This window comes from Eulemur rufifrons, chromosome 30, assembly GCF_041146395.1.
Source record: "Eulemur rufifrons isolate Redbay chromosome 30, OSU_ERuf_1, whole genome shotgun sequence".
In the NCBI taxonomy this organism is placed as follows: Eukaryota; Metazoa; Chordata; class Mammalia; order Primates; family Lemuridae; genus Eulemur; species Eulemur rufifrons.
In genome coordinates, this window is record NC_091012.1 from 39,099,720 (window position 1) to 39,111,889 (window position 12,170).

At 36.0% G+C, this 12,170-nt stretch overlaps 1 protein-coding gene across 1 annotated transcript in view; it reads right to left on the bottom strand.

Moving 5' to 3' along the window:
* Positions 1-230: 230 nt before the first annotated feature.
* The window catches only part of HPRT1 (hypoxanthine phosphoribosyltransferase 1), a 37,013-nt gene continuing 25,073 nt past the window's right edge, over positions 231-12,170 (bottom strand). Inside the window, exons 5-9 of the mRNA XM_069463187.1 lie at positions 11,128-11,145; positions 8,230-8,312; positions 1,831-1,877; positions 1,609-1,685; positions 231-881 (exon numbers count right to left, since the gene is read on the bottom strand). Of these exons, the coding sequence (XP_069319288.1) occupies positions 834-881; positions 1,609-1,685; positions 1,831-1,877; positions 8,230-8,312; positions 11,128-11,145 (273 nt within the window). The 3' untranslated portion in view covers positions 231-833. The remainder of the gene's footprint in view (positions 882-1,608; positions 1,686-1,830; positions 1,878-8,229; positions 8,313-11,127; positions 11,146-12,170) is intronic.

Here is a 12,170-nt window from a genome sequence, read left to right on the forward strand (position 1 = left end):
GTAAGAATTTTGCTAACTCCCCCAACCCATTCTAACATACAATCATCATTTGCTGTGTTTGGTAAAGATTATAATTAAACTAGCTGCTAAAACTTAACAAACAAGGAAAACATAACCAACAGAAAACTATACTAGGTTAATCTGTAGAGAAATAATAGGTATGCATAGTTTCTTTTAAAGAGACAGCCCTTATTTTAAAGATTTTTACACTGAAAAATTCAAAAAGCGGCAAATTTTTTTAAATTTATTGATTTGCATTTAAAAGTAACTGCTGACAAAGATCTCACTGGTAATAATCTGAACAAGTGGGAAAATACAGTCAACACTACTGAAACACTACTAAAATAATTCTGGGACACCGGTTTATTCAACAGAACTAAACCTCTTAGATGCCGTCACTGATGCAAAAACTGCTTCTTACTTGTCTGAACACATGGTGGTATAATTAAGGATATTCAATCACTTCTGTTCTTTCTTTAATATGTAAAAAATTAAAATACCAATTAAAAAACTAAAATATCTTCTCTTTAAGTGTTTCTTACAGATACAATTTCAATATTTCCTTCAATAGTGGTGTGGTTTAAGAGATTTTTCTCATTCACTAAACAACAGTCCATCCAAAGGGAACTGATAGTCTATAGACTCATAGTGCAAATAAAGAGTTCAGGAATGCAGCAACTGACATTTCTAAAGTACAAAACAGATAAAATTCTTAGAAGGTACATGCAAAAAGCTCTACTAAGCAGCTGGCCACAGAACTAGAACGTTTGATAATTTTACTGGCGATGTCAATAGGACTCCAGATGTTTCCAAACTCAACTTGAACTTTCATCTTAGGCTTTGTATTTTGCTTTTCCAGTTTCACTAATGACACAAACATGCTATAAAAGAAAAATCCAAAAATTCACATTAAAAAACTATATTCTAAAACGAAAGGCAAGAATAGTATTTTGTATATAAGAATAGTATTATGCTGCCAGGGTTCTTGCTAAACAAATAGAGGTAACACTACTACACTTTAGACTAGTAACTTTTCAGGAGTGTGTCTTTTGAAAAGCAGTAGTTTGTCCCATTAGTTTGATTTGTTTCTTGTCAATATGTTAATTTTGAAAGACAAATAAGGTAGAGAATTTTACGCATATCAAAGTAGGGAGCCAAGGTAGTAAAAAAGATTTGGAGTCAAAAACCTGCTTTAGATAGTGCTGATGGTGCAGTCTTCCTAAATCTTCCTCAACCAAGTTCATAAATGCATCCATAGGACTCCTGCCTCCAGAGTAAGAGGCAGGTATTCAAAGAAGAGTGAATTAAAAGACTTAAACTTGATCATTTATTTCTTACTTATGACCACATTTATCATCTGGAATAATAATGGGACAGTTATTGTACATTAAAGCTGTTCAACTATTTCAGCCAGCAAGAAGCGTCACCCTAGCCTGGCCAAGTTCCAGTTCTAAGGACGTCTGTACTTGACTATAGCTTTATGTGACTAATGGGAACCATCAGTCTATTCAAATTATGAGGTGCTGGAAGGAGAAAACAATTCTTCTCTTTCGTAAATTTTCATGTGGGTTTTGAAAAATGAGAGTGAGAAAAAGAAGCATTACTTACATTCAAATCCCTGAAGTATTCATTATAGTCAAGGGCATATCCTACAACAAACTTGTCGGGAATTTCAAATCCAACAACTAAAAAGAATCATAATTCATCATTTAGATACAAAAAACATCACTTTCAAATCTAATACTTACAAATGTGCCTTCTCTACAAATATTCTCTATGTTTTGTTAGGTTAAAGACGGTTAAATAATTGACAAAAAGTAATTCACTTACAGTCTGGCCTATATCCAACACTTCGAGGGGTCCTTTTCACCAGCAAGCTGTTAATTACAAAACATGACACGTGACACATGGAGAGACTACGGAGCATTACAAAACAGAACATTAATGTTTCGAAATACTGTTTCATCTGCACTGAGCATAGCATGGTCACTTTTAACATACCCAAGAGTTAAACCATGGGGATCACTGGGAAGGGGCAGCAATGAGTTCACACTGCAGATGAGGCCCTTGGTTATCTCCACTCGCAATCTATTGATAGACGGTTGCCGCACCCTGACTACTACCCACTTGTCCATGGAAGGGCAGCGAATCAGGAGGATGAATGGGTGGGGAGTGCCAATGAGCAAAGATGAGAAGATAGGGCTCTCAGTCCAGAATCCCTGGAAATACAGTCCCTAAGCTGTAAAGGGTGTGGGAGAAGTGAGCATTACCTTTTATCACAACTTTTACTACTTGGCTTACAAAGAGGAACTTTAGGCTAAAAAATAACTAGTGTGCCAGAGGAACCAGTACTTTTTTGAAAGTAAGAAGTTAGAGGTGAGGTAAGTCAATTCTACCAAAAGCTAATTTTATAACCCAAATGCTACCTGTTGAAAAATTTTCAACCATTAAAAAAAGCTGTAGAAGGTGCTTTGAAAGCCTAATATATGCTAACAGCAGTCCCAATAAAATTTATGATTTCATATCTTCCTAGATATACACATTAGAGCTAGAAAAGGCCTAAAGTGATTCTCAACCTGGGCTTCACATCAGAATCACCTGGGAGCTTTAAAACAAAAAAAAAAACTCTGATACCTAGACCTAGGCTGTTTTTTTAACTCAGGTGATTCCAATGTGCAGTCAAAGTTGAGACCCATTGGCCTAAGCCTTAGGCTCAAAGGGATCATCTAATCAAGTGCCTCATGATTCTCTTTCATTAATTAAGATAGAGGATACACTTCAACTCAATTTCCATTTAGAAAGAAAATAATCCATCATAGCAAAAACACTTCCCTTCACTTGAACTCAGGAACACTCCAGAAAAGATATCACTAAACTCAGTGCAAGCTGTACTAGGAGTTCAGGGGAACTCAGCACCTCACATGCCTATAGATCTGAATGTTTAATAAAGCTCCATCTGTAAGGAATGATTGTAGTTGATTTCTGAAGCATTTCCATACTTTAAATGGGTAACCTCACTGAATGAGATATATGCAAATGGCCAATAAGTGGTTGAAAAGATGCTCAACATCATTAGTCATCAGAGAAATGCAAATCAAAACCACAATGAGATACCACATCATACTCACTAAGACAGCTATAATGAAAGATCGACAATAAAGTGTTGTCAAGGATATGGAGAAGATATTGGAACTCTCTTATTGGTTCCACTGCTGGTAGGAATGTAAAATGGTGCGTATGCCTTGTTAAACAGTCTGGAAGTTCCTCAAAATGTTAAACATATTACCATATGACCTAGTAATTATATATGCCCAAGAGAATTGAAAACAGGTATTCAAACTTGTACGTGAATATTCAAATCAACATTATTCATAAGAGCAAAGAAGCAGAAACTCAAATGTTCATCAATAGATGAACAAACAAAATGTGGTATATTTGTACAATGGAATGTAATTTAGCCATAGTAAGGGATGAAGTACTGATACATGCTACAACATAGGTGAACCCTGAAAACATTTTTCTAAGTGAAAGAAGCCAGATATTGCACAAGTCCATTTATATGAAATGTCCAGAAGAGGCAAATCTGTACAGTCTTTCTGTAGAAAGTAAATTAGTGGTTGCCATAGGCTGGGGGAAGGGAAAATGACTGCTAATGGGTACAGGTTTTTTTTTTGAGGTGATGACAACATTCTATAATTAGATAGTGGTGATCAATACACAACTCTGAAAATACTAAGACCCCACTGGTTTTAGTATATATATTTAAACCCACAACTTTAAAACAGTGAATCTTATGGTATGTGACTCATATCTCCATAAAAAAGAGTAATCATTTCCAGAACCAGCTACATATAACATACTAAAAATCTTACTATCCTCCCTACATTCTAAAAGGTACAATTAAGAAGCTGCTCACTACAGTGAGATTCATCACACTATAACCAAGAGTGAAACAGTGCTTTGCAGTTAAAAAGATTTTCAAAAAAAAAAAAAAAAAAAAGATTTTCAAATACCTTATCTCCTTGAATCACACCGTCTCCCTATGAGAACAAAATATAATAATGACCCCCATTTAAAGATGAGTAAATAAATATGTTCAGAGAGTTTAAGTACGGGAAGGTTGCTCTGGTTAAGTGGGAGTGAAATATCAGACTGATATCCCAAGTCTATCCCTTTCTCACTCTACTGCTCTGCCCAGAACCTGAAAACTAAAAAAGGGAACAGCCTTAGAAGTCATCTAGGCCATTCATTCTCAACAGAAGAGATACTGCCTCCAAGGAAGCCAAAACTAATACTCGGCAGGGAGGGCAAACAACTTAGACATTACAGTGATTTATGACCCTCCAAAACTCAACCCTACCTGACAATCTTATTCCTTAGTATTTAATTTCTCTCTTTGAATTCTCTTGGGTATCATATGATCAGCACTGACATGAAGTTCACAGAAGATACATGAAATGTATGCGAGATCAGTGCTACAAAACTATGGTGAACAGATGGCTGTGCTTAGGAGGACTTTCTCTCATCCACTGCTCTATCATGAAGTTATTGTGAGAGGTACTCTGCGGGTGTTTATTGGCTGCCTTGTGGATGTTGTTTATTTTTTTTTATCTTGAGTCTATATTATTTAATTCCACAAAAGTTATTTGTCCCATCATTAGTTATGTCAAGTGCAGTCATGCACTGCTTAACAACAGGGATATATTCTGAGAAACGCATCATTAGGCAATTTCACCATTGTGCAAACATCATAGACTGTATTTACACAAACCTAAATGGTATAGCCCACTACATACGTAGGCTATATGGTATAGCCTATTGCTCGTACCTACAAACCTGTACAGAATGTTACTGTACTGAATATTGTATGCCACTGTAACACAACGGTATTTGTGTAGCTAAACATCAAAAAGGTACAGTATAAATGTGGTATTATCATCTTATAGGACCATTGTCATATACATGTGGTCTATCGCTGACCAGAAACATTGCTATATAGTATATGACTGTAAAGAAAAAAATGTCAACAAAATATCAATGAATATCTAGAAGTTAATTTTTAAGAAATTAAAATTTTATTTGTTTAACTCTTGCTGGAAACAACAGTTTTGAATCATTTTTTTAAAAATCTGATTATACTTCTATTACTAGGTATTTATATAAATTGCTAATTTGCATATATAATTTGATATATTTACATAAGTAAACAAGTTATATTAAAAGTGACTCAGTAAATAAAAAGTACAAGGTTTTTCAAAATTTTTGGTTTGAAATATTGATTCACAGGAAGTTATAAAAAAATGCATAAGGGAGATCCCATATGTCCTTTATCTAATTTCCTCCAATGATAAAATCTCACATACCTATAGTACATTATTACAACTAGGACACTGATGTTGGTGAACTGACCTTATCCAGATTTCACCTGCTTTACATATGTATGTGTATAGTTCTATCCAATTTTATCACAGGTGGATTCACGTAACCACCACCACAATAAAGATATTATTATACTTTGCATCACATAGGCTTCCTTTTTGCACCCACTAACCCCTGGCAACCACTAATCAGTTCTCCATTTCTATAATTTTGTCATTTCAAGAATGTTGTATAAATGGAATCATACAGCACATAACTTTTTTGTGTTTGTTTTGTTTTGTTTTTTGAGACAGAGTCTCACTCTGTTGCCCTGAGTAGAGTGCCGTGGCATCAGCATAGCTCACAGCAACCTCAAACTCCTGGGCTCAAGTAATCCTCCTGCCTCAGCCTCCCAAGTAGCTGGGACTACAGGCATGCGCCACCATGCCCGGCTAATTTTTCTATTTTTAGTAGAGACAGGGTCTCACTCTTGCTCAGGCTGGTCTCAAACTCCTGAGCTCAAGCAATCCTCCCACCTTGGCCTCCCAGAGTGCTAGCATTTACAGGTGCGAGCCACCACACCTGGCCAATACAGCACATAACTTTTTGATACTGGATTTTATCAGCACAATTCCCTTGAGGCTCATCTAGATTGCTGTGTGTATCAATAGTTTGTTCCTTTTACTGCTGAGTGGTATCGCATGGCATAGGTGTACCACAGTTTAACCATTCATCTGTTGAAGGGCATTTTGGTTGCTTCCAGTTTGGGGCTATTACAAATGAAGCTGCTACGAATATTCACGTACAAGTTTTTGTGTGGATATGTTTTCACTTCTCTAGGATAAATGCCCAGTAGTGCAACTTCTGGGGGTCTTATGGTAGTTATATGTTTAATTTTTAAAGAAACTGCCAAATTGTATTCTAGAGTAGCCATGCCATTTTACATTCCTATCATTTAACAGCTTTTTAATTCTTTAAGTTTAAAAGTTTAGTCACTCTTAATTCTGCATTGAATAAAAAGAATAACCTTTATACTTACCCTTTTCACACATAAAACACAGATACACATATACGACATAATCAGATATATAATGTATCTGTGATATTAAAATTTCATGGTAGAAGAGAGATTAGGAAAAAAAGGTTGAGAATTACTGATTTATGCCAACTGCATTACTAAGAAATGACCCAAGTATTCTTTGAGCATAAACCACCTCCAGCAACACAAAATACCTATCTCAATTCCATAGCACACTCCAGGAAAAATAACAAAAGAGTATCTGGATTATTAAATTCTATGCCACAGTAGGTTGACATTTAAAACCCTAAAGAGAACATAGAGAAATCAAGTACACCAATTGGTTTAAAGAATACTTAGTGGCCTATAATGCATCACACACTTACATAGTGCATGTCCCAAATCCATTTGACACATTAACTGCCATGTGAGTTGTATTTAACTCACACTAGTTTTGAGCCCAGGGCCGTGAAGCTTATGTAACTCACACATCTCTTCACCTTGGGGGCCACATATACTATTTTTCAAGTTGCATATAACTCACACACAGAAAACAATAAAAAATAACAAATTTTTCATTAAATTAGAACGGATCATTTTGTTTTTGAAGTTTTCATTCTATTTTTGTAATAAAGCACCATGTTCCCAAGGAAGAAAATTTTTTTCTAGTGTGGCAATGTGTTAAAAGAAAAACTCAATGACATACACTTGTACCAGCTATTAGCAAAGCCTATAAGTGTGAGCTGACTGTCATGTTCTGATTTGGAAAAAAGAAGAAAAAAATAAAAGCCCATAAGGATAAACGGCTGACATATGAGTCATTAATAGGCTTACTCTGATTCAAAGACACTTGACAGATCCTGTGAACCTTTAAAAGAGGTTTATGGAAACCTGTTAATCATTTAGGAATAAAATAAAAGATCACTACCTGGCCCCTAAACAAAAATTGCAGATTGATCAAAGATTTAAAAATAAAAAAGTGAGCTGGGTGTGGTGGTACACTCTTATACTCCCAGCTACTCAGGAGGCTGAGGTAAAAGGATCACTTGCACCCAGGAGTTTGAGGCCAGCCTGGGCAACACAGTGAGACCCTGTCCCTTAAATCAATTAAGCAATTAATTAATTAAGAAATAAATTATAAAACCAAAAACAAAACAAATTTTGCTGTTTGTTTGATGTTACTATACTAAAAACTTAAGGTACTTTACATGAACTCTGAGCCAGGTTCCCTGGGTTCAAATTTCATTTCTATAGCTTACTAGATCTGTGCCTTTGGGCAATTCCTCATGTCTCAATATCCTTACAGGCAAAGCGGGAATAATAATGCTACCTTGGAGTTGTTAGGGAATAAAATTAAAATTAAGAATAAACACAGGTAGAACTACAAAAAGCAAAAGCCAAACAATATAGGTAAGCAGAAGAGGTGAGGCTGACTTAGACAAAAAGCAAGCAGGCATTGTAAAATTTCACCATGGACACAAAACAAGATACAACATACATCACTCAATTCCAGGAGCTCCAGATCTTCAAGGACCACCACTTCCTACCCCTTCCTCACCCCACTTTGGGATCCTTAGTCTCAATTTTGCAAGGAGGTCCAAAATCCTCTGCCATGCTACTCAGGACAAGTTCACATAATTAGCATGCTGAAAAACTAAGGAGGTGGCAGTAATGAAGGGCTTTATTAACACACAACAAAATTATTTAAAAGGATTATTTCCTGAGTCTCAGTTGCGATTACATTGCTTTTTGAAAATAAAAGAACAGTTGAGAACATTTATCCTTCCAAAGAAGTAATCACTTTATCTTCCTTTAAATGAAGAAAATATCCTATGTCAAAATGTCATACATACCTTGCGACCTTGACCATCTTTGGATTATACTGCTTGACCAAGGAAAGCAAGGTTTGCATTGTTTTGCCAGTGTCAATTATATCCTTTCAAAAAAAAGACATTTAAATGGTAAATAAAACAAGCATAGCTTTAAAGTTCAGAGTCACTATAACTGGAATACTGCCATTGTTTTCAGTGCAGTAATTCTCACCAGAATTCACACACAGATACTCTGAAATCTATAAATCATCTGGCCCTTAGCAGTTATACAAGATCATTGTGGCAGGCTGGAGCAAGCTTCTCCTGCTAGTTTTGAAGAAGTCAGCTGCCATGTTGTGAGAGGGTCATATGCCAGGACATAAGGACAGCCTTTAAGCAGCTGAGAGTGACCCCTGGCCAATAGCCAGTGAGAAAATGGGCCCTCAGTCCTACAATCCTAAGAAACTAAATTCTGCCAACAACTTGAATTTACTTGGAAGACCATGAGCCCCAGCAAGACACCTTGATTCAGCCTAATGAGACCCTGAGCAGAGGACCCAGCTAACGTGTACTTGGGAAGTATAAAAAACATGCATGAGAATGATTATATATATACATATATGTATATACGTGTGTATATATAAGTAACTTTAAGGATACTTGTCATACCTCTAAGAATGAAGGGAAGGTGAAGAAATGAGGCTTTAGCTGTATTATGATGTTTAATTGCTTTAAAAAAAATAAGATCTGAAGCAAATATGGCAAAATGTTAATATTTTGTGATGGGTACACAGGTGTTGAGCATATCCTTTTCTGAGTTCAAAATATTTCATAATTAAAATTAAATGTAGCCAGGTGCAGTGGCTCATGCCTGTAATCCTAGCACTCTGGGAGGCCGAGGTGGGAAGATCGCTTGAGCTCAGGAGTTTGAGACCAGCCTGAGCAAGAGCGAGACCCTGTCTCTACTAAAAGTAGAAAAATTAGCCAGGCGTGGTGTCGCAGGCCTGTAGTCCCAGCTACTCTGGAGGCTGAGGCAGGAGGATCGCTTGAGCCCAGGAGTTAGATGTTGCTGTGAGCTAGGCTGACACCATGGCACTCTACTCAGGGCAACAGAGTGAGAATGTCTCCAAATAAAGTAACAAAATTAATAAAGTTAAATGACATGAAATGCAAAAGGTTCAAGTGAGTTGAGGAAGAAAAGGATATCAGGAAAGGCTTTGTGGAAGTGACTTTTGAGCTGGGTCTGAAAGCATTTAAACATGGAATAGGAGGACATTTCAGGTACAAGAAATAAGCAAAGAGTGGAAACAAACTAAGTGCCTATCAACCAATGAATGGATAAAGAAAATGTAGTACAGACAGTGCCCAGCTTACAATGGTTTGACTTATGATTTTTTACTTTACAATGGGTTTATTGGGGTATTAAATGCATCTTCAACTTAGGATATTTTCAACTTATGACAGGTTTATCAGGATGCAGCCCCATCATCAAGTTGAGGAACATCTGTATATTCATACAGTGAAATACTGCTTGGCAATGGAAAGGAATGAGTACTGACACATTGCACAATATAAATGAACCTTGAAAATTTTGAGCTAAGTGAAAAGAAGCCAGGCACAAAAGGACACATATTGTATGATTTTATAGGCAAATCTTATAGAGCGAGCAAGTAGATTATCAGTTTGCTTGGTGCTAGGGAAAGGGGAAATGGGGAGCGATGGCTAAGGGGATCAGGTTTCTTTGTGAGGCAATGAAAATATTCTAAAATTGAATGTGGCGATGATGGTGCAATGCTGTGAATATAATATAAACCATTGAACTGTACACTTTAAATGGGTGATGGTACGATATGTGAATTATATCTCAATAAAGCTGTTCTTTTAAAAAAGAAATAAGGAGCAAAGAACCAGGGGCAGAAAAATAGAGGTACAGGCTCTGGAAAGCAGTGAAAAGTCTAGACAAAAATGAAAGAAAGTTACTGGAGAATGAGGCTGGTATTGCATATTGAGGTCACACTGAAAAACTAAAGAATTTAGTCTAAAGACTAAAGTATGGAAGAATAGGGTCTGAGTAGGAGCCATGATCACAAGCTGTGCTTTAGAAGTTTGTAGAATTCAGTAAGGCAAAATGATTTGAATAGGAAGACCATAGATGATAAAAATGTGTGTATATATATATGTGGGCTATTAGACAGTGGTAAGTGATCAGGAAAATAAAAGTATTGAAGAGGGGTAGGAAGTTGACAGGGTGGTAATGTGAGATTTTGTATAGGATAGCCAAAGAAGACCTTAATGAGAAAGTGACTTATGAATAAATTCAAGGGCGCTTAAAGCTTAGCATGCATCAGAATCACCTGGAGACTTGTTAAAGCATAGCTTGCTGGGCCTCATCACAGAGATTTTGATCCAGTAGGTTCCTGGCTGATACTTTTTGTCTAGGGACCACACTTTGAAAACCACCGAGCTAAAGGAAGTAAAGATTTGAATCTTCATTCCACCTAACCTCAGGAAACTGCTTAACCTCTCTGTCCTTATTTCTTTAGCACTTAGGAGGGTGTCTGGCAAAGTAAGCAATGGATAAATGTGGCCATTATTATACAAAATACTTTACGACATAATAGCAAATGGAAAATATTAATAGTATTACATAAGATAATATTTAAGTAAGATAATTTCTATACACATATATAGCTATAACATGTTTATAAAGAAAAAATTCAAACCTAAAAGAAAGAGGTAGGAAATACACCAAAACTTTCTATTATCACTAAAAACAAATTACTATGTAGTCTTTACAAAAAACTAGTCTTGCTCCTTTAGAACACAAGCCCACCATTAAAATTGACAAAGAGGAATTTCTTACCCTGGCTTACCTTTAGCATGGTAAACACTAAGTTAGAAAACCATAAACACTATATTAAAAGTAAATGTAGAACTTACTTCAACAATCAAGACATTCTAGAAGAAAAAAGAAATGAAAATCAGTACAGTGAATCAGACAGCATTTCCAATTATAAGTCAAATCACATCATAACAACTCTAAGGAATTATTCAAATTTTTGTTTTTAGATATTTTACCACATCAAACCCCTGCTTTAAACAAGTGGGCCACCTGCTGGGATTTGGAAATCTTTAATACTGAAATTTTCATTGCAATGGAATTTTTAAAAATATAATTTGACTCATGTATTTTTAAAAAGCTTTCATTACTTAACAGGAAGTCTAATCTTGGGTAAGTCTTGAAATTTCTCTGGGCCTTAGTTTCCCATGTGTAAAATGAGAAACTTGAATTAGCCTCTTATTAATATTCTAAGAACTATAATTTGTACAATAACTCCAAAATCACTTAATTTAACTTACCATACGGAATCCAATTCAAAACCCATTTTCTCATTAGGCTAAAACTGATCTGCGTTTCCTGGATGTGTCCATATTCTTGGGCTACACTAAAGAAAACACCAATACTTCCTCCCACCATAAGCCCTCACCCCTCTTTCTGCATCTCAGAATTTTATAGCTGGAAGAGTCTTTAAGAGAAAATACCATGTAATAATAACCTCTGAAAGTTTCTAGAGAAAGGTCCTATTTGTTCTTATGATAGTTATAGGAATGAGGCAGCATTTCACATATTGGTTATAAACATTGCCACAAGAAGATTCATACTATATTATTTATTTGTAGTTCTCATCATACTGTCATATAACTATAGCATCAGAATTTTAAAGTTCTGCATATTATTCTAAGACAGTGATTACCAAGGGAGGGCACACAAGATCCATTGTGTTGCAAGAGCAATTACAACTTTTTTTTTTTTTTTTTTGAGACAGAGTCTTACTCCATTGCCCTGTGTAGAGTGCTGTGGCATGATCACAGCTCACAGCAACCTCAAGCTCCTGGGTTCAAGTGATCCTCCTGCCTGTTTCCCAAGTAGGGGGGACTATAGGTGCACACCACGATGCCTGGCTAATTTTTCTATTTTTAGT